Genomic DNA, 24,080 nt, shown 5'->3' with positions numbered 1-24,080 from the left:
TTCTTTTTTTTAATTTTAACAACTTACCATACGCCTACATCGAATGTATAATAAATGTTGAACTTCTTACGAACAATATTTTACTTGTATTATTAGATTTAAGATTCAGTAAACACTCATAACAGAGAAATGGAAGATTTTTACGGTGGCTGATTTATACCATTTCATCAATTCGCCACGCGACCCCGTCGAGCGAAAACACGAGAATTAAAAAAAGTTAAACGCGGAGTACGTGTTTAGCGAGCAAAAATTCGATAACATGTGCGGAGCGAAAACACGATTATGGGGATGGGAGAGGGTGGGGGGCGGGGGTGCTAGCGTTGAGTGAGATTCAAGATGTAAAGCGGCTGGGTGCCCGGGGCCCACCAATGTTATGCCTTTCAAACCTCAACTCCTTGCTCGGAGCCCGCTGATCAGCCAGTTTTCGCTCGACTCCCCCCCCCCCCCCCCCCAACGATTTACATATTAAATCTAAACTTTTGGTCTGCGATTCTCCATAGAGAAAATACTAGGAATAAGAAAGGGCGGGAGCGTGGATTGAAAACATGATAATTAGTGGGGGCGCTGAGCGAAAAGTCGATATTTACGTTATAAATCGGCGCCCAAAATTAGCGGCATATATCAGCCATTAAAGAATTTTGTTAAAATGTCTGTTAGGTTCAAAAGACGCTCATATTTTAATATCTTATTAATTCAAGGAATTTATCAATTAATGAGTTCTTGTTTGGCTCTCTCATGAATTAATGTGAGTCATTCCGATTTAATAGCAGACATGAGACGTGATGACTAGTTCCATTAACTACTGTTTAATCCAACATCAGACTGTTCTTGGTGGTGTTATCTCTACCACACATAACTAACCAGTCCGATTCATCTCTTTTCCGTTGTAGTTGCCTTAGAGCTGACGATTTCTCCACATTTCTGAAGACCTTTCTCTAGCTGTACTTGGTGAGCGTCAAAAAAATACACACCTGTGCCATGTGAGTGCCGTTTTGAAACCCCTTACCATCTTTAAACACGAGTAATTCTTTAAATATAACAAATTAAGTCTTGGAATTGGAACTGGTTATTGTAGGAAGATATGACTATACGATACTGTATCAAAAATGAATACATTTGGTGTATTTACTGAGTAGTTTACGTGTTTTTTTGACATTTGACATTTTTGAGTCAAACGTTCACGTTTAACTCGCCGTAGTTTGTTTATTTCAAGATGAAATGTTGTGACACTCACAGAACATATTCATCAATTACTCACCAGGGCGCAGATATCTTTCATTTTACAAAAATTTTTGAATTACCGGAGATACAATAAGAAATACTTAAACCACCGCTCCTCCAAAATCGCTTATCGAGCGCTGTATGTGTGAGTGCCACCTGTACTTGGGAGCGCCGGTACCAGGGTGTGTTGGCGCAGGAAGGTTACTCCACGGAATTGATGTAGTGATGGTAACAGTAGGAAATATAGGAGCCTCCGTGCTCGAGTGGTTAAGGTCGCTGACTTCGAATCCCTTGCCCCTCACCGATGTGGGTTCGAACCTCACTCGGGGCGTTGAATTCATCATGTAAGGAAAGTCATCCAGCTAGCTAAAGGAAGATCGATAGTTCTACCTTGGTGCCGGCCCGTAATGAAATAATACATGGAGGGGCACCTGGGGGTCTTTCTCCACAATCAAAGCTGGAAAGTCGACATTTGACCTACAGTTGTGTCGGCGAGATGTGAAACCCGACAAAAACGCACAAAAACACTAGGAAATGTAACATTATTGATACTAAAAGGACTCAGTTGATTTTTCTATGCTTTAATTATAGGATTTACACGGAAAAACTCAAGTTTTAAGTCAAACAAATGATTTGTCCTTGCATACATAGCACTACCCAAGAGTCTTGAGAAGGAAACATGGAGACGCAACATGTACACTATAATACGTTTTTGCGTGCTACAATACATATTTCAAAATTAAAATAAATAATGACTTGATATCAGTTAGACAGTCACAAGTACAGTTTCCTTAAATAATGATACTGTTATCTCGAACTTGAAGTAGGTGTGATATTTATAAATATCATACTGTCGCAGTAACTTCCTGTTGTTTACGCTGATTTTCTTCCTTGATTGATAAATCCTTTCTCATTTCCATAAATATAACGATAAACATCAAGATGAGATATTGTTTCGTATCAAAAGAAACAGAACTTTGCAGATGTAGCTTGCGGAGTAATACAGTCATACGCCGGAAGTTCAACACCGGCCATATTAGCACCTTTGTCCTGGAGAAAACGCACCGCTCTTCTATGTTTCCTTCGCGCTGCGTACATAATTGGAGTCATATGGTTGCTGTCCTTTGCATCAAGATCTGCATTCTGAGACACTAGATATTCTATGAAATCCATATCACCTCTTAAACATGCCATGTGTAAAACTGTACATTCGCCTGGAAGTCCTTCTGGGTGACCCATTTTTGCATTAATATCAATTCCAGAACTTAGAAAAACTTTCAAAAGTTTCTTCGATCCTCTTAACGCGCATGCGTGCATTGGTGTCCAGCCCTCGATGTCTGTCAACAGAATTTGGATAGCATAGCTTTTCCTTTCTTTGATAAGCTTTTTCATTTGACGGGTCAGTTTGGATTCGTCTTCACGCATGCGTGCCATAACCATGGTTGCTAGTTCCCGTACACTGCCAACATGTTTGGCAAGACAACACGTCTTGACCATGGACGCCATCGTTTTGTGGATCAATCCTTTAGAGTCCTGAAAAAGGCAACACTGAATTTTGAAAAAAAAGTATTAGTTATGTTCGGAAATTTTCTAGTTACTTAATAATCAATTCTCGATTTCCGTCATTGACAATCAAACCGACACCAGTCTCAAATGTACTTTAAGGATTTTCGTGTGGAAATCCTTGTACTTTATATGGTCACGTTGAGCGAAAACTAGTGTATCAGGAAGTGGATGAAATTAACATTGACAAGTAACAAGCCCTACTTGAAAGATATTCTCAACATTCAATAAGTACGGCAGCACTTTTATAAACCCTTAAAATCAGAAGTATGAAACTAACTACTAACTGAGTAAACCGTACATATAGATCTATCAAGATAAATTTAATTCGCATTAACTATTCTATACCGACCGTACCTTTTTATTGAGTAGTTTTCTTGGTTGTACACTAATTTAACTATTCAATATCGGCCGTACCTTTTTATTTAGAAATTTTCTTGGTTGTATGCTAATTAATTGCAAAACAGAAGCTATTGTTAGACATTAGGTAAGGACAGTGCCCAGCCATACATGTAAAAATGAAGAAATAAAGTCCAGTTCTAACCAGTGATCAAATATGCATGCGTATTCAACAGACACTTTAAACTTTTAAGCGCATGCACAAATAAAATATATCACTTCTTACAACAGGAATTTTACAGTAAAATTAATTCTGTGACAAAACAAATAGCAGAACATGGTGTAATAATCTTGCCTGAAATACATTTTAAACAAGAAAAATGAATATAAAATATTTATGTTTCAGTTTTTTCTCTTAGATATCGATCTTTAAATGTATATTTTAAATGTAGAATGTTATAGTTTAGAAAAATGACATTTTATTTGTGCAAACCTTTGTACAAAATAATTTTGACTGTGAAATTAGGTAATCTTTTAATATCTTTATAAAAAACCAACAAGATAATCACAGTTATAGCATTTAAAAGCTACGCCCAACCGATTGAAATATTGATGTTGTATATATTTATTTCTAACATTTTAAAAAAGGGCATTCTGATAGTTAATCAGATAAGGTACAAGACTCAAGCCCCCCCCCCCCCCCCCCCCCCCCCCCTCCCCCCCACCCCGACTAGCAATTAGGCTAAATGTACTTTTGCAATTATTTTCACAGAGGTTTACTCAGTTTTAAAATATCATATATTATATTGTGTTAATTTTCAATAATTTAAACTCTCGATGTTTCAAATTTTAGCGGAATCTGATAAAAAAAGATGTGCTCTGAATGAAAAAAATCGTCCGCACGTTTACTCTGTATTGTTGAAACTACGTGAACAGTTCATGGCCAGTATTTAAAAAATACAAATCTAGACATATGCGAGTCCAAACTTAATTTCTTTTCTATTGTCTAGCCTAGAAACTTTTATTTATCAGTACCTAAATTTACCGTGTACTGAAATAGTAGCTCATTATTTCAGGCTGTAACAAAGAAGTAAAAACAACCTACCGACTTACATCTAAATTCATGAAACATATGTTAATAATCCAGAATGTCTGTTTATTATAATGTTTTTTGTATGAATGTAAAAAGCAAGTACACTCTGAGACATTCTTTATACACAGTAATGAAGTTAATTTCTAATTTCCTCCATCCTCCGTCTCAATATTACTAATAATAGTGAACAATTGATTGTTTATCATTTATCGGACATTCTGCGCGAGCGCTGACGTCATTATACAATGCAGTAAAATGTCGTGGTGCAGAAGAAACTTGTTTATTAAATTTTGAAATGTTAAACAGATGCTGTTCAAAGTCACTTATTATTTCCAACTCCTAATAATTACCGATGACATTGACCACATCGCGATATTTGATATTAGGACATTGGCAACCAGTATAACTATTTCTTTAGTTTGAAACCTCGCAACTTTGAAATTATTCAATACGGAACAAAAATCTTCTGTAATAAAAACTGACTATATGTGGTGTATTCTGATAGCTCATATGGTCATATTTCCTGTCTATTTTCGAAAATAGTTTGACAGTCGATAGATAGGCCTATTACCAAATAGTATATTTTCGAAGACATGTCGGCTAATATAGTTCCAGCTAAAAAGCTAAATCGTCAAGTATAGTCCTTGGTTGCGGTGCCTTCTTTTATGTTTAACCTTTAGCCTGCTGGCGGCAAGTGATTCTGCCTCTGCGACCAGTGCAAGGCCAAGATCAGCCTGCACATTCGTGCAGTCTGATCATGTTCGCTATTCAGGCAGTAAATCAGTGAAAACCCCTTCGCATAGTGAATGGTATTGCGCAAATTGAACGGCGGACTATTCCATTACAGAAATTTAGCAAAGTAAGGGTTAAATCTTATTGATTTTAGTCCTAGAAAATTCCTAAAATATTTCTAAACCTACGTACAAAATATACGTTGAAACATACAAAGTACAAATGGATTTGAGTTGTAGTTATTATAAGATTATTAAGTATTTACAGAAGCATAACTCTCTCTTTTACCGCATTTTATCAGAGTTATGACCCATTTTTAACGTAGTAAAATGGTATTTCTTGTATTTTGTTTTGTTTAAGCTTACTGTTCATAATTATTATGTCTTTGAAACTTTATATTTTCTTGTCATCTGTAGATGAATTAAATGGCCATGAACCATATTTTTACTTTGCATACTGCCTTATGATCGAGACTGTTACCCACAGGCGATGCATGTTGTGGATGTAGCAGACAGAGCGAGTAAATATACATTACACAGTGAGAAGTTTTGTTATTTTTATGAGTATTTTATTTTGTTATTTTGTTTTAATAAAACAAATGATTGTATATATTAACTAAGGTAAAATTATACTAAGGCGGAAGAGATAAAAGTCACGTACCGTGTGTAGTTGTTAAAATTCAATATACACATGTCAGTAATCCAATTGCTAAACTTGATTGTATATACTGAGAAAGTAAAATAAAGGATCAGATTTTATATCCTTCTTTATCCGCGACATTTAGTACCAATATCCTTCCTAGTTCTCTGTATCCAGATCAATATCTAATTTTCTCTTTTCAAATCTACTTAACGTACATGTGTTACATTTAATTTCACTAATGGCAATATTGCAAAACGATCTGCTTCTTGATTAATTATATACAAGGAATTCTGCATAAGCACGTGGTTTCTTCGACAAAGAATTGTGCTCTTACAGCGGATAAATTAAGTTCTGCGCAGTCGTCTCCCCTTAAAGCAAATATAGTATGCACTACGAAGTAGCCTGCCTCCCGGGCATTCCCATATGCCATTTGTCTACGCCACACTTGTATCCCATTATCACAATCATACGTCATGACCACCCCTAATAATATTTGTCTACGCCCTGGCCATCCCTCCCCGCAAGAATGTTATCTCCTATGCCATAACCTCCCCAAATACAAGGATGCTATCTCCTACGCTATGCTCTCCTCTTACAATATTCTTCTACACCATGACCTCCCCTAACCACAAGGACGCTATCTCCTACGCCATGCTGTCCCCTTACAATATTCTTCTACACAATGACCTCCCCTAACCACAAGAACGTTATCTCCTACACTATGCTCTCCTCTTACAATATTCTTCTACACCATGACCTCCCCTAACCACAAGGACGCTATCTCCTACGCCATGCTGTCCCCTTACAATATTATTCTACACAATGACCTCACCTAACCACAAGGATGTTATCTCCTACGCTATGCTGTCCCCTTACAATATTCTTCTACACCATGACCTCCCCTAACCACAAGGATGCTATCTCCTACGCCATGCTGTCCCCTTACAATATTATTCTACACAATGACCTCACCTAACCACAAGAATGTTATCTCCTACGCTATGCTGTCCCCTTACAATATTCTTCTACACCATGACCTCCACTAACCACAAGGACGTTATCCCCTACGCTATGCTGCCCCCTTACAATGTTCTTCTACACCATGACCTCCACTAACCACAAGCTCTATGCTGTCCCCTTACAATGTTCGTCTACACCATGATCTCACCTAACCACAAGGATGTTATCTCCTACACTATGCTGTCCCCTTTCAATATTCTTCTACACCATGACCTCCACTAACTAGAAGCTCTATGCTGTCCCCTTACAATGTTCGTCTACACCATGACCTCCACTAACCACAAGCTCTATGCTGTCCCCTAACAATGTTCGTCTACACCATGACCTCCACTAACCACAAGCTCTATGCTGTCCCCTAACAATGTTCGTCTACACCATGACCTCCACTAACCACAAGCTCTTTGCTGTCCCCTAACAATGTTCGTCTTCACCATGACCTCCACTAACCACAAGCTCTGTGCTGTCCCCTTACAATGTTCGTCTACACCATGATCTCACCTAACCACAAGGATGTTATCTCCTACACTATGCTGTCCCCTTTCAATATTCTTCTACACCATGACCTCCACTAACTAGAAGCTCTATGCTGTCCCCCCTACAATGTTTTTCTACACAATGACCTCCACTAACCACAAGCACTATGCTGTCCACTTACAATATTTTTCTACACCATGACCTCCCCTAACCACAAGGACGTTATCTCCTACGCCATGCTGTCCCCTTACAATATTATTCTACACAATGACCTCACCTAACCACAAGAACGTTATCTCCTACACTATGCTGTCCCCTTACATTGTTCTTCTACACCATGACCTCCACTAACCACAAGCTCTATGCTGTCCACTTACAATATTCTTCTACACCATGACCTCCCCTAACCACAAGGACGTTATCTCCTACGCCATGCTGTCCCCTTACAATATTATTCTACACAATGACCTCACCTAACCACAAGAATGTTATCTCCTACGCTATGCTGTCCCCTTACAATATTATTCTACACAATGACCTCCCCTAACCACAAGGATCTTATCCCCTACACTGTGCTCTCCCCTTACAATATTCTTCTACACAATGACCTCCACTAACCACAAGCTCTATGCTGTCCCCTTACAATGTTCGTCTACACCATGACCTCCACTAACCACAAGCTCTATGCTGTCCACTTACAATATTCTTCTACACCATGACCTCCCCTAACCACAAGGACGTTATCTCCTACGCCATGCTGTCCCCTTACAATATTATTCTACACAATGACCTCCCCTAACCACAAGGACGTTATCTCCTACACTATGCTCTCCCCTTACAATATTCTTCTACACAATGACCTCCCCTAACCACAAGAACGTTATTTCCTACACTATGCTGTCCACTTACAATGTTCTTCTACGCCATGACCTCCACTAACCACAAGCTCTATGCTGTCCACTTACAATGGTCTTCTACACCATGACCTCCCCTAACCACAAGGACGCTATCTCCTACACTTTGCTCTCCCCTTACAATATCCTTCTACACAATGACCTCCCCTAACCACAAGAACGTTATCTCCTACACTATGCTGTCCACTTACAATATTCTTCTACACAATGACCTCCCCTAACCACAAGGACGTTATCCCCTACGCTATGCTGTCCCCTTACAATATTCTTCTACACCATGACCTCCACTAACCACAAGCTCTATGCTGTCCACTTACAATATTCTTCTACACCATGACCTCCCCTAACCACAAGGACGCTATCTCCTACACTTTGATCTCCCCTTACAATATTATTCTACACAATGACCTCCCCTAACCACAAGAACGTTATCTCCTACACTATGCTGTCCACTTACAATATTCTTCTACACAATGACCTCCCCTAACCACAAGGACGTTATTCCCTACGCTATGCTGTCCCCTTACAATGTTCGTCTACACCATGACCTCCACTAACCACAAGCTCTATGCTGTCCACTTACAATATTCTTCTACACCATGACCTCCCCTAACCACAAGGACGTTATCTCCTACGCCATGCTGTCCCCTTACAATATTATTCTACACAATGACCTCCCCTAACCACAAGGACGTTATCTCCTACACTATACTCTCCCCTTACAATATTCTTCTACACAATGACCTCCCCTAACCACAAGAACGTTATTTCCTACACTATGCTGTCCACTTACAATGTTCTTCTACGCCATGACCTCCACTAACCACAAGCTCTATGCTGTCCACTTACAATGGTCTTCTACACCATGACCTCCCCTAACCACAAGGACGCTATCTCCTACACTTTGCTCTCCCCTTACAATATTCTTCTACACAATGACCTCCCCTAACCACAAGAACGTTATCTCCTACACTATGCTGTCCACTTACAATATTCTTCTACACAATGACCTCCCCTAACCACAAGGACGTTATCCCCTACGCTATGCTGTCCCCTTACAATATTCTTCTACACCATGACCTCCCCTAACCACAAGAATGTTATCCCCTACGCTATGCTGTCCCCTTACAATATTCTTCTACACCATGACCTCCACTAACCACAAGGACGTTATCTCCTACGCCATGCTGTCCCCTTACAATATTATTCTACACAATGACCTCACCTAACCACAAGAATGTTATCCCCTACGCTATGCTGTCCCCTTTCAATGTTCGTCTACACCATGACCTCCCCTAACCACAAGGATGTTATTTCCTAAGCTATGCTGTCCCCTTACAATGTTCTTCTACACCATGACCTCCGCTAACCACAAGGACGCTAGCTCCTACGCTATGCTCTCCTCTTATAATTTTCTTCTACACCATGACCTCCGCTAACCACAAGGACGCTAGCTCCTACGCTATGCTCTCCCCTTACAATAATCTTCTACACCATGACCTCCGCTAACCACAAGTCGCTATCTCCTACGCAATGCTCTCCCCTTACAATATTCTTCTACACCATGACCTCCGCTAACCACAAGGACGCTATCTCCTACGCTATGCTCTCGCCTTACAATAATCTTCTACACCATGACCTCCGCTAACCACAAGGACGCTATCTCCTACGCAATGCTCTCCCCTTACAACATTCTTCTACACCATGACCTCCGCTAACCACAAGGTCGCTATCTCCTACGCTATGCTCTCCCCTTACAATATTATTCTACACCATGACCTCCGCTAACCACAAGGACAGTATCTCCTACGCTATGCTCTTGCCTTACAATAATCTTCTATGCCATTGCAATTTCTAACCCAGAAGGATGTTAGCTCCTACGCCATGGTCTCCCATCACAATATTCTTCCCCGCCATGGTCTCCCTTACCAGCAAGACAATCACTACTACAGCTTTTAGACTGTGACTCAATGCAGACTTGGAGCGCCGGTATAAATTACAAACCCCGGTACATACCGGATTAACTAAATTTGAACGAAAATATCTTAAATGTATATATTTTGTAACCATGGGGATACTAACCCTAACCTTTAGTCAATATTTTATGCATATTGTACACTAAATGCACGCGGACATGCAAAAATATGCATCTTTTTGCCGTGCGCTACAATTGATAATCACTTTCGGGCATGCACAGAAGACCGCTCCAAGAGTGCAATGAGTTACATAGCAGCTTTTATATGACAAACTATTAAGTAGCTGCATTATCACAGAGTGAGACTGACTTTTCTCCCTCGCCATTACAGATGACGTTAAATATGAAATCCGATTATAACAGACAAATGCCACATGGCTCGGATTTTTAAGTGTTGAAAAGGGATTTTATCTTTAAACAAATATAGCACAGCAAGGGATTTGACAGCACATATGAGACTTAAGGTTGCGGTGAATAAAATACTTATCATGTTATTTAATGGTAAGTTAAGAATATAAAGATTAAGGTCAGGTGCAGTGACGTTAAGAAAGGTAACATTAACAGGAAAGCTACGATTTTTGACATAACTAAACTAATGTCCGAGTGAGCTGCTCATTTCTTTATATGAGCCCCCTTTCTCCCCACCACCCAATGGCACTTATAAAGATTGGAATAATTTAATTTGAGTGTAAATTTGAATACAAATAAAGTAGTTATTAGGGAAATGGCATTGGATGATTTTGAAGGTATACATTTTTAGGCTATTACCATTGATGTTTGATAAGGAAAAATAAATACAGTGGCATTCATATCAAAATGGAGATGATTATCAACAGGTCACAGTGAACATCTTTGTATGTGTGGTAGCGAACAATACAAAGTAGCAGATATCCTTACATGAACTGATCCCTCACGATTTGACGTCACGATTAATTAGTAGCCTGAATTTGATCACTTCTGTTCAGGATATACAAAACAGAATTTCTTTTCCAGCAGCAATTTACCAATGACGTTACAGTGACGACCAGTATATACTGTTGACAAGGCTCTTTCCAGTTATAGAGATGTCATTAGTTAAATATACTGACAATAATAATGAAATTTTTGTTTGCTGCAGTATTGCCTGGTTACAAGCATGCTTTCAACAAGAGAGCCAGGCCAAGAATTTAAGATAACAATAAAGAAAATCGAACCGATACTTGATAACTTATCTTGAGGAATATGCGTGGGAACGCTTCTACAAATATGGCAACAAAAGTTTTTATTCATAGTCAGACTTCTAAGTACCAAGTTTATTGATTGGACTGATCTTTAAAAGTACAAATGATTTCTTTGTTTGAATTTTAAAATGATATTCGTAATTGTTTTTACAGTTTTACAAAAATGAAATAATAATAATAATAATAATAAAATATGGTGTTTCTAACCATTTCTTTATCCAAGTTAATAATCGAATGATTATTCAGAAAATGTTGAGGTGTGAGTTGTTGTGTACGTTTTGTTACATTTAATAAACAGACACAATTACATAGAGTATGCAAATAGTTTGCACGGTTTCCTTATATGCACCCAAAAACATTTATTTATATATTTCGTTTAATAATTACTAAATTGTAATCACATGCATTGTAAGGACTACTCAATTATTTTCTTGTATGTAATATTCACTCTATTTTGCGATGTATTTTTTTTTACTTCTGCCAAATTTTATTACTTAATCTTAAGCCTGCTGGCGGCAAGTGATTCTGCCTTTGCGACCAGTGCAGACCAAGATCAGCCTGCACATCCGTGCAGTCTGATCATTGTCTGCACTGTTCGCTATTCAGTCAGTAAATTTGCGGTAAACACCCCTTCAAATGGTAAATGGTATTGCCCAAATTGAATGATGGACCAGTCCATTATAGACATTTAGCAGGCTAAAGGTTAGTTACATGTGAAACTCGATATCACGAATTCGCTTATCTCAAGATTTCGGTTATTGTCAAGTCCCGTCCCGAAAACAGGTGCCTGAAATATCATTTAAAGTCGAACTTCGGTTATATCGAAGTAAAATGCTCGATCTCTTGGAATTTGCAAAAAGAGAGAAAAAAATGTGTCTGTTTAGAACCGGCCACATTAATATACAAACACATTAAAGAGGCTCCATGATCCTAATGGATCGGAAAACGCAACAACATGATAAAAACATTATGAAATGCAATTGAGACAATATGGATAAAAATCACAACAAAAACTGACCGTTAATGAAGTACTCTTAAAGAATACACTTATTGACTGGCTTACCGGTCAATAGTTAAAACTATTACCCGAGGTTCGAAGGACCAAGGGCCATCGGTTTAGACTATCAACAGGTGAGCCATGCAACAAGTGTGTTATTACATGACATCAGAAATAAATGTTCATATATTTTCCACCAATATTTGACTTAGACAAAGCAGAAATTGTTGTTGAAATGTAGACCGATCAATAGCAAAATCCATTGACTGGTAATTTATATTAGTATTCGTGTAGTAATGGTGTTATGCTTTTCGCAACATCTTAAGTTGAAATAACCGTCATTACATATTACTTGATTAGTATGGAAAATATTTTTTATTTACATTTACACTAAAATAAGTATAAACGTAACATCCATTTATGGAAAATTTAACTTTGTTCAGAAATATTTGGATATGCAATCAATATCATTTATCGAATCTAACAGGGACGGACCGATTTCTAATGTTGGCAAAACTTGTGGTCCAACCCTTTTGTATTATCGCACATTTGCAGTTACCGAATATTTCTTAACGTACAGTAGTATTATAGATGTCTTGATGTAATGCTAGTTTGCTGTTGTATATATATTTACATATGTATCTGTATATTATTGTCTTGATGTACATTTACCATAACGTCTTGTGTGATAATTACAATAAAATATGATTAAACTAATCGAATCTAACATTGTAGCTTGAAACGTGACAACTGTCACTTGTACATGAGGTGCTCGTGTTGTTATTCTTACCATACAACATTTATAAAAATTATTACATGTTAAGGTAGTTCTGCTCGTTTGATAAACCGGAAGTAATGGCGTAACGTCATTTATCCGGAAAACATGGAATAAAGTCTGAATTCGGCGTACGGAAATGAAAATCATTTTATGAATTAATAGCAACCTATGAGTAAATTTATTACAATCGCACTGTTACTGTCTTTCTAAAGTTAAAATATGATATTAAAACATCTAACACGTTAAAAATTCAAAATAATGTCTTAAAATTAGCGTGAAAAATGCGGTTCACTTTAATCATGGTAAAATATCTCAAAATTAAGCACACGGACATATACATTTTATTTCACCACATTATAGGTCATATGTTTATTTACAACTGTGGGAAGTTTCATTAAATTCTACATTGTAGAAAAATTTCTATTCGCGAAAATGTTATGAAAGTTTTGATTTTCCTATTGACTTCCATTATGAAAAATTGCGTAAGGTCTAATTTTTTCAAATCAGTCAAGCAAAAAATCAAGCACACGACCCTATGTTTTTTATTTGCTGAATTTTCTAGGTATATTATGAAGTTTTGAAAAATTAGAGTTTAATCAAATTCTACATTGTAGAAAAAATTTCGATCCAAACGTGCAGAACTACCTTAAGTCGAATGCAAACTCAAAAGCAACTATTTCTAAAAAAATCCGAATTTTCTTAAATGTAATGAGTCGAATTTTATCCTTGGCACAAGTCGACATTACTCAAACCTTGTTACCCTGCAAGGCCGATCACCACTCGGTTATTTTGGTACGTGTACCTTACCGAAAACTTCAACGTTTATCATCACGTCAACGTATACGTTTTACCGCGTAAAATCACTTCAGTCTTTTTGAATTATTTGAAATAGTTTTCATTTTATTAACCGTCTGACGGGATCCCGACTTTTACTGATACATGGAATTCCTTACCAATAGTCGAATATCATACTAATCCGAAAACGAGTTTAACAAGCGGTAATCACGCGTCAAGTACCATAGAACAATTTCATTGCTGTCCGTATTTGTTGTCTAAATAATATAATAAATTATGAAAAATTTGCTGGAACAAGTGTTCTAAGATCAGATAAGGCGTCTTTAAACGTTTTGAAGGTACCCAAAGTAAAAAAAAACCCTCCTTTTTCGAAGTTTGTATTAATTTTTAACCACAACCATTGAGGAGCTCTCATTTTTTTAGTTAATACATTCAACAGTAGGCTTATATACGTATAATAAACAACAACTTATTACCTTCACAAAAAAAAATGTTAAAATCACATACCAAGTCATTAAACCTGTATTAATACTCCAGAATGTCCCTTCGTTAGAATGAATATAATCAAATGTCACATATTGCCTTACACGTTGTCTGCTTGTTTATCAATTATTTATCGGAAGCTGCCAACGGTTAGTTTTCACACAATTAAAACCACTCTCAGAATCCATATTCTACATAATATTTTCATATCTCAGTGAATTGTTTGAACGCAAAACATTGTTCAAGTCAAATTGTCCATTTTACACTCTCCATATTGACACAAAAATACTCTATATTATGTCTAGAATTTACAGATATAGCTTGCAGGAAGAAAAGGACAACAAAAGGAAAATAATCTGCCTGTCGTGCCCAATTAAAAAAAAAAAAAAAAAAAAGAAAAAAAAAAAAACGTTGTTAAAATGGGGTGTGGCAATGATATGAATTTGTGATTTTGTATTGATGAAATTTTATAAATACTCCAAAATTACATTTCCATTTTTCTCTGTTGATTTGTCTGCCCATGGAGAATTCATATTAAGTTTATAGTAAATTACTTAAGCTCGATTGTGGTGTCACTTATTTCAATCCTTTTTGAGTACGCTTTCAGGAAAAATCATTAGTTGTCTAATATGAGAAGGTATGGTCGCGATTCCAGTGAGGCTCGAACCCATGACCCCAAGGTTGAGCGACCGACACCTTATCCATTAGAACACCGCGCTCCCCATAATGTAGATTGTGCCTTTATTATGATGGTCTAGCTACGACGAAAAACCTTTAAAATGTACGTTTTACCTCGTTTCAGTTGCTTAGTTGATTGTAATAACATTCTGCATTATTTAGTTACACCAGAAATATGCAACTTTGTTCCGATCAATCAATGCTGGCTATAACGGCATACACTATGATACAGCGGTTTGTGTCGCTGCCAACACAGTTGTAAAATGAACCGGAGCAAGGACATCGGACATTATGCTAGGGATTTTGCCCTAAGTTCAATGCTATTTCTTGACTTCAGTAGCTGATAGTTTTATATAACAGCTTCAAATACTGATAAATAAGTTATATTCCTATCAAACTGTCACAAAAAATAGTTTTATTTTACATTCGTTTTCTTGAAATTTGAACAGTTTGCAACTAAGGGTCATATTTTTGAAAAATTTAAAATGTGCTTTTTTAGTTAAAATAAGCATTGGTATTTAAGGTATGTCTACTATGAAATATTTTAACACAATAAATAAACTGATACCATGCAGAGTATCAGTTTTATTGACATTTTTGAAAATAAATGAGACGGAAAAAATAAAAGTGGAACAAAACATTTGGTCCCAAACTGTACTTCAGTTATTTCCACCCGAGTGCCCATGATAACACTGATGCATTGATCATATCCTATTGTTTGTTTTCTATACATCTGTTGCTATACTGTATTTATACACATGTACAATACTGACCGGGCATTATGTATAGGATAGACACGGTCACGAGTTTGTCTGTCCGACTTAGACCACATGATATAAAATGCAGTAATCACTCAAACTGTCCCGTGCAATATCCACAAAATATAACCTTAGACCTATTGTGATGCTATCAAGTAAATGCTATAATTTGAATGACCATTGAACACTGATCACTCAAGATAATCCCATGCTTTATATTAGTCCCTAGTTCATATAAGACATTAAATGTTGCAAATTTAGGTTAGGTTCACAATTCGTACAAAATGGAAAAAATAGATTTGAATGAACTTTGTGATTCGGAAAATATTTCTGTTACTCAACTTGATTTCTTGCCAACTCAGGATTTATTTAAGTTTGACATCCCAGAAAATAAACGTTTTGAGTCAGTTTCTGTGGTCAGTGATGAACAATTAAAAAACGAAAGGAAGATAGAATTCCTAGAAATACTAGAAAACAAAACTGCTGGGCGATGACCTGCTATGAAGACTGGGCAAAGTGGAGAAACATGAGGGCAGAAACTTTGGTTGGAGACAATGGTTTAGTTCCAGTTGAACTTTCCACACAATCTCTCATGGCAATGGATTATTGGCTGTCCAGATTCATTATTGAATGCAGGAGAAAAGATGGAAAACCATATCCTCCAAGTACTTTGTATAATATATCAGCATCCATTCAAAGAGAGTTACGGGAAGTTTACGGAAGAACAGACGTAAACATTTTGGACAAAAAAGATGCACATTTCTCAGAATTCAGGAAGCAGCTGGACAGTAGGATGAAAGAACTCACGAATAAAGGTATTTGAAATAGGTTTTGTATATTTTGATATAAAAAGCAATAAATCTCTGCTCAAACATTCTTTTTTTTCAAGCATGGCACATCTTTATGTTAAGTTAAAACTCTTATCCTATCCCGAATAAGAAGGAGATAACTCTGCAGGTCATTTGGACACATTCAACAATATCTGGAGTTGTCATTTATTGTTTGTATATACAGAATTGTAGAAAAAAAGTTTTTTTTATTTTTTTCCTCTCTCCATTATGTTTGCTCGAACTATACCCGATCGGGAGACATGCTATTAACAAAACCCACATAATTAATCGATATCATATAATTTTAAACTATGATGCACATAAGATGAACATTTGAGCCGCACCATGAGAAAACCAACATAGTGCGTTTGCGACCAGCATGGATCAAGACCAGACCGCGTATCCGTGCAGTCTGGTTAGGACTCTTGCTATTCGGTAACAAGAAGATACAAGATACAAGATACAAGAAACTTTATTTAACGTCGGATACTATATATAACAAAAACATTAGCTTAAAGCTATTTCCCGACAAACATATGTAAAAATAATATAACTACTAAAAAAGGCTGTAAAAGAAAAGTACATGGTTAAAGCATAGCATAAAAAAGATAAGCATATTATATTGGTACATGCAAGTAAAAATACAAGTCTATGGGCATAAAATAAGAAATTAGTAGTTGACAGTCGGGTGTGTGACAAGTGTGAGACAGAAAACCTAATTCCCCAAGTAAAGTACTTATCCCAACCTACCGAAAGAAAGATGTAGAGAGGGAAAAGGGGCCTGAGAGGGTCATACACAGTGCCACACCCGCCTCTGTCATCTACGATGTTATCACAATAAAAACAGATTGGCATCATGCATGAAAGAGAGAGAAAAAAGATATATATATAAAAAAATATATTAAGAATATACTAAATTATGACTTATATTACTATTTAAATGTAAGTACTTAGTTAAAATGAAAAACTATTGTTAAGATAATGAGTAAATGGATAGATGAAGTAGTGATCTACATCTACATCTACATCTTTCACCCAACCGTCGATTTCCGACTATCACTGGGCGGCGCTGTCAGAGAAACAGTTGTTAAAGAAATGATATGTTACAATGTTAAAATAATAAAAGCTAAAAAAGACAGTATGCTACAGTTAAAATGGGGCAGAGGCAATAGAATTACATACTGACCACCGCCAGCCTCTCTCTAAAGATACCGAGACTGGGGCTAGATTTAACATAAGTTGGTAGGGAGTTCCAGAGACGGATGGTCCTTGGGAAGTAGGAGTTAGAAAAGTACTGAGTGTGAGACATGGGGATTAAGTAATTTAGGTTTCTAGTTGGAATAAGATGAGATTGATCGACTGCAACTGTCTGGGTCCTTATTTTATAAAACATTACTAATGAGTTGTGTAACCTTCTATATTAGAGTGTATTCCATTCTAAAGTTTTCAGCATTTGTGTAACACTACTGGTGTAACTGTAGTCGTACATGACGTACCTAGCAGCTGACCTTTGGACATTTTCGACTTTGCTAGTGAGGGTTTTTTGCCAAGGATGCCAGACGCTTGAACAGTACTCAAGTTGAGGGTGGACATAGGTGTTATAGGCAGCAATTTTGACCTTTTTATTGTCAGTTTTCACATTCCGTTGTATGAAGCGAAGAGTGGAAGTTGCTTTGGAAGTGATATTGTCAATATGTTTGGACCAGTTTAGATCTTTGGAAATGGTTATGCCTAGGTATTTAGCTGCCTCACAAGTTTTTAACTCTATGTTGTGAAGTTTGTAGGGGTAGACCACGGGATTTTTCTTTCTAAAGATTCTAAGGACTTCACACTTGTCCGGGTTGAATTCCATGGACCATGTCTTCTCCCAGGTTTCTAAGTTAGTGAGGTCTTGTTGCAGAGATACACTATCTGAAATGGAGTTGATGGTAAGGTATATTATGGTGTCATCTGCAAACATTCTTGCGTTACATTTGACCGAGTCTGGTAAGTCATTGATATATACCAGGAAGAGACAAGGCCCAAGAACAGACCCCTGGGGAACTCCAGACAGTACAGGAAGTTCACTGGAAAAATGACCATCAACAGCGACTTTCTGGGATCGGTTGGACAGGAAAGATTTGACCCAATTGGTAATTTGTGGGCTGACACCAAGGCTTTGTAGTTTATAAATTAGTCTTATGTGATCGACCTTGTCAAACGCCTTGGAGAAGTCCATGACAATAACATCTGTTTGTTGACCCTGTTCAGTGTTATTGTAAAGTTCCTGAGTGAAATTAATGAGCTGAGTCTCACAACTGTGACCTGATCTAAAGCCATGCTGGAACTGGCTAAGTAGATTATGCTTGTCAAAATAGGTCATAAGATTGGAAACAACAATGTGTTCAAGGAGTTTAGAAGCAATGCAAGTTAGGGAAATTGGGCGATAGTAGAGAGTTTGAGATTTCAAACTTCGCCTTCACCTTCAACGTCTCTCATATATATTTTGGGTGAAACGTCACCGATATGCGTGTAATTTATTTATATCACACGTTGCTACTGAAGTTTTCCATGTAATATCACGTTAGCCTAAGACTTCTCTTTATTACTATTCGAAATAAAAAGCTTAGTTTCAGGGTTTCTGCTTATTAAGTTATTTGATTATCCATATATATAATTAGACTAAATTTGATGCGAAACACTATCAATAGGTATAAGAATAATGAAGTTTTGTATGGCTAATGATTTTAACTAAATACATTGAACTGAACCTGGAAGTATGAAGTTATCAACTGATTTTGAGAAACTTTGAGATTTTGTTCAAACTTAAACTTCTACGGCATATTTGTGTCCCCAGGCGGTATCGATTATACCAGATTGGCCTTTTTGTCGTATGAAGTGAAGTTTTGAACGTCAGAAGATGAGATATCACGAAAGTCGAAACTTTATTCTTTTTACATCTACTCTGTCCACATACTCGGCATCAAAGACTGAAATCTGGATGGAGGCACTTGGCATGACAGTCATTTTACTTGAAAAATAAATAATTACGCGCGATTGTCATTTGGTGGAATATTTTATTTTCACATCCAAATAAAATCAATCTGTTTCTGTCGGACACTTAATACTACAATTGCGTTTCAATTATAAACATAAAATGGTACTAGTAAGACGGAAACTTCTTCTGAAGTATCAGAAAATTTCAGATCTATGATATCATGATGAGAGACGTTTCCTGTTAGCCGTATGGGATAACTCCATTCTTTAAATGCACGGAACCAGAGCCTGGCAGAGGGAAATTCTGGGTTAATTCCCACCTCCCTTTCATTCTTACATTTTACAAAGAAAGTCGGTCTTGAAACTCGATGTGACCCTACCCTACCCCTACCCCCCTCCCCGGCCCCACCCCACCCCCTGAAATGGGTGACCCCCTCTTTAATGTTGGTGTCCCTCTAACCCAAATTCCCGGATCCGCAGATGCTTTACTTATAAAATAGTATATTAAAATCATATTGTGCTGTCTGAGAGTTTGGCATTATACAGAGTCATACAGAGTGTCATTATCACGTCGATATGATCATTATAGGTTATTAACTTTGTATGTGGATATATGCACGAGTTCTGCAGCGGTAATATTGCGCGACTTTAGGAGCGCAATATGGTCCGCGAAAGAACGATGATAACCTTTTTATTACATATCCACTATCAAATGATTAATTTATATCTAAATTATCGTTCTGTCACGAAAGACAGGAAAAAATTCGGAAAAAAATCTCCGAAAACGCAATAAACAAATCAAACTGACGCGCATTAATATTTTCCGCGAAAATGACATCTACTTGTTGTCGCAACGTGCGCTCGAACGCCACGGACGTCACGCGATTCTTTCCATTACCACGTTAAGAAAACATTCCACGTCCTATATTAGTCCAGCTCATTTCAGTCTGATAAATTACTACGTGCCAGTATCTAATAGGTCAGATTAATCAAAGTGTAAAAGTAAACAAAATGTTGCATAAATTACAAATTAAACACACAATAGCAACAAAAATCTAAAGAAACGAGATCCGCAATGGACGGACCGTTAGGGGAGGTAATTAATTAGAGTCACGGATTGGGACTAGTCCGATATGAAAGCGTTCAACGTCATGATATGGAAAAATATTGCACGATCGCGGTCCATTGAAACCCAATGGAAAATAATAATCATTTTTATTTCCTCTCATGTATGATTTACAATCGTGCATCGAATACTGACTATACTGACATAATTTTATATAAAACCTAAATGTTTGGAGCAACACTAACGAGTTTTTACATTGTTCACATTGTTCACATTGTTTTATCGTTTTATTGTATTTTTTTTTTGTCTGTTGTTTTTTGTTGTTTTTTTTTTTTTGTTGTTGTTGTTTTTTGGTAATCGCTCTTATATCCATGCGATGAATATATTAATTGAAATGTTTTTTATTTAATTTTCTTTATTTTTTTTTCAATTTTAAAACCTCTTGTAAACTTCCTGCCCTTTCGGACAATTGGTATCAAAATGCACGAAAAACACGATCATAATTACGGATGAATTGAATAGGCGGATTAAAAGAAGTAAGGTTCATTCTAATGTTTGAAATCTTAAGGAATTTTAATCTAACTTCAACTTCATACGTTAACTTCGCAAGAGACGTTGAAGGGGAAGGCGAAGGTTGAAATCTCAAACTCTCTAGTTACTAGGTTTAGACTTGAGACCTTTTTTAAATACGGGGGCTACAGTGGCTTTTTTCCAATCACTGGGTACTAGGCCAGATTCGAGAGATAACCTGTATATATGGGCAAGTACAGGAGCAATCTCATGGTGGAGTTCTTTTAGGATGCGTGGGGAAAGTTCATCAGGTCCTGAGGCTTTATGTGGGGATAGACCATGGAGCAGTTTTTCCACACCTTCAGTGGTGACCTGGATCTTATTCATCTTGGAGACTGGGGATGAGAGAATGTTGGAACATATATGCTTCAGACTAAGGGGCTGGGGAGGGGAAAGGCTGATTCAAATTGTTTGTTTAAGATAGTAGCCTTTTGGATGGGGTCCGTGTAGGTAAGACCATCTGATTTGAGGGGGGGTGACTTAAAAAGTTTAAGATATGCTTCGCCTGGTTTTGCCAGCTGTATGGCCAGTCCACACGCGCTGAGACTCCACCAGGCGACACCACAAAAAAGAATAAAAACCAAAAAACATGGAAGCAGACAAACAAATTAAACTGATAAATGCAAAAAAAACGTCTTTAGCTAAGGACGAAACTAAGAAGCACACAAATAAATAAATAAAGCAACACAACAAGCCAAACAGCAAAGAAAAGTATAAAAGCAACTATAAGCACATGGCACATTTACATTTGGGACCAGTCCAGGTGCGGATCAGCCTGACAAATTCCTTGTATTCCTGTGCAGTCCTATAATTGCAATAGGCTTTGAAAGCGAACATCATGGATCCTGACCAGACTCGGCCTGGATCCATGCTGGTCGCAAAATGCACTATGTTGGTTTTCTCATGGTGCGGCTCATTTAATCTACAATGTAATTATTTCTTACAATTTTTCTCTTCAATAATTTTGTGAGACAGAAATGCATTTTTAGGGACTGAAAGGCCGGGTTTGCTCCACAACTGAACCATCGTTGTAAGTACGCTAAAATAACTACCTTTACAAAGTTATAAGTATTTACTTAAACATACAAAAAAAGTGCAAATTCGATTTTTTGTTACAGGTATTGGCATTCACAAAGACCGTGCCGATCCTGTGTCGGAGGATGATGAGATACAGCTTTGGGAGAAGGGAGTCATCGGTCACAGTGATGCACAGGCTTTAAGTCACGGTGTTTTCTTTTACAACTGTAAAGTTTTTGGTTTTCGTGGTGGCGATGAACACAGGAATCTTGATGTTAACCAGTATAGTATTACTATGGAGTCTGGACGCAAGGTTCTCACTTTCATGGGTAGGAATTCAAAAAATGTGCAAGGCGGCTTAAATCAAAGAAAAGTTGAACCTAAAAAGATCAAGCAATTTGAAAGTCCTGAAAATCTCAGATGTGTGGTTAAATTATTTGAAAAGTACCTTCAGAGTATCCCACCAACAGGCCCATTCTACAGAAAACCGTTGCCGAATGATGTTGGCGGGGCCTTAAATTTTTCTTAACAAAACATTGGAATAAATACACTTGGAAAATATATGAAATCCATGTTTTTCTGATGCACTGATTGACTGTTCAGGCAGAAACATAAGAAATCACTCCGGAAAAGTAACCCTTTGCACGCGTATGTACGAACAAAACTATGACGAACAAGCTATCATGGACAGAAGCGGGCATCGTAGTACAGCTGTGAGAAGTTACAAACGTCCATCTGAAACCATGCTGCAGCGTGTCAGTGATTCTCTTCAACCACCAACTGTACATCCTCAGTCCGACAAAAATTAAAGACGGAGACGGTTTTACCTTCAAATGAGGAATTTTTCCCACAAAATTCTATTGAAATATCAGTGCCAGAAACAATCACAACAGTTGTAATAAATAAATGTGGCAGAAAAATTTCCATTAATTTGTAACTTCAATGAAATAAACATATACCTTAAGTGAAATACTTTTTGCAGGGACATAGGTCATCGGTTCGAAGGATTTTGTATTACAATAGAATATAAAGACATAATGCTTTCTTCTCATGAAAGTGGTATATTTATATGTAATAGATTACTAGCATTTGTTTTTCTGTTGTTTTATTTTAATTTTATTTCATTCTTTGTAAATTACCTTCAGGCGTTTATGCAATACGTTTTCACACTGGGTCACATTAAGCTATTTATTTTCTGGCCTCACGATTAATTATATCATGATATGTTCTCACTCAGCTTGATAAATTTATACCCATTTAAAGGATTATTAGACAACGATATACCGTGTCTATACGATTTATACAATCGAAATACTGGCCAGCGATTGGTGGTAAACGGTAGTGCGTGGTCTAAGTGGAGGATTATTATTGAATACATGCAGTGGTGTAGCTGGCCATATATTGGCGTAGTTGGCCTTTTTCAGTTGAAACGGAGGGGTGCAGGAGACTGCCTATTCCACTGCGGGTTCAGGGATGCCTTACTTTTAGCATTTTATATCAGTGGAACAGAACTTCACTAGCTAGTATCAACATTTATATAGATATTCTTGGGGTGTCTGTGCTAGTTCTTTGAGGTCCTTACTAGTACTTCGGTTGGCTTCGAAATAAGTTTCAGACGTGTGAGCGAATTGATGTTTATTCTGGGGGTGTCAGTTTTAGTTATGGGCGAGTCAGTATTAGTTTTATGGGTGTCAGTGTAAGTTCTGGAAGCAAGTAGGTTAGTTAATGAGATGGTGTCTGCTGTAGTTCTGTTAGGGTACAGGATGCTGGATCGAATAAAAGCAAATGTTGCTCTTAAAATGCATTCTAGGTTTGCTTCAGCTGTGTCCTACAAAAGGTAAAAAAATTGCACCTAAGTGGCACTATTCCATAGAAGTCCGTCTGTATTTCTTTGTCATGTTTACGTTGAAGACACATATGTAATATGTCGAAGCCACTT

General features: G+C 37.3%; 2 protein-coding genes across 3 annotated transcripts; one reads left to right on the top strand and one right to left on the bottom strand.

Annotated features, from left to right (window-relative positions):
• Window positions 1–1,786: 1,786 nt before the first annotated feature.
• On the bottom strand, window positions 1,787–4,447 carry LOC128552269 (uncharacterized). Of its 2 annotated transcripts, none has more exons than XM_053533296.1 (2): window positions 4,229–4,447; window positions 1,787–2,754 (listed from the first exon to the last, which is right to left on the bottom strand). In XM_053533296.1, exons 1-2 carry the CDS (start codon window positions 4,253–4,255, stop codon window positions 2,182–2,184), a joined length of 600 nt encoding a protein of 199 aa, XP_053389271.1. In that variant the 5' UTR covers window positions 4,256–4,447; the 3' UTR covers window positions 1,787–2,181. The 2 variants fall into 2 exon arrangements, with proteins under 2 accessions (XP_053389271.1, XP_053389272.1); XM_053533297.1 differs by having other exon boundaries at window positions 4,237–4,446.
• Window positions 4,448–15,741: 11,294 nt separating this feature from the next.
• On the top strand, window positions 15,742–23,483 carry LOC128552270 (uncharacterized). The gene is made up of 2 exons (XM_053533298.1): window positions 15,742–16,497; window positions 22,243–23,483. Exons 1-2 carry the CDS (start codon window positions 16,173–16,175, stop codon window positions 22,668–22,670), a joined length of 753 nt encoding a protein of 250 aa, XP_053389273.1. The 5' UTR covers window positions 15,742–16,172; the 3' UTR covers window positions 22,671–23,483.
• The last annotated feature ends 597 nt before the right edge of the window (window positions 23,484–24,080 follow it).

The sequence above is a fragment of the Mercenaria mercenaria genome, unplaced genomic scaffold, assembly GCF_021730395.1.
Source record: "Mercenaria mercenaria strain notata unplaced genomic scaffold, MADL_Memer_1 contig_2222, whole genome shotgun sequence".
In the NCBI taxonomy this organism is placed as follows: domain Eukaryota; kingdom Metazoa; phylum Mollusca; class Bivalvia; order Venerida; family Veneridae; genus Mercenaria; species Mercenaria mercenaria.
This window is presented reverse-complemented; position numbering and strand designations above follow the sequence as displayed.

What these genes read in the sequence shown, in the direction of transcription:
- LOC128552269 (XM_053533296.1), bottom strand. Translation starts at nt 4,255, where the DNA reads ATGTTTCATGAATTTAGATGTAAGTCG. An exon ending in ATGAATTTAGATGTAAGTCG is followed by an intron (nt 2,755 to 4,228) that starts GTAGGTTGTTTT and finishes TGCCTTTTTCAG; the next exon opens with GACTCTAAAGGATTGATCCA.
- LOC128552270 (XM_053533298.1), top strand. Translation starts at nt 16,173, where the DNA reads ATGACCTGCTATGAAGACTGGGCAAAGTGGAGAAACATGAGGGCAGAA. An exon ending in GAAAGAACTCACGAATAAAG is followed by an intron (nt 16,498 to 22,242) that starts GTATTTGAAATA and finishes TTTTTGTTACAG; the next exon opens with GTATTGGCATTCACAAAGAC.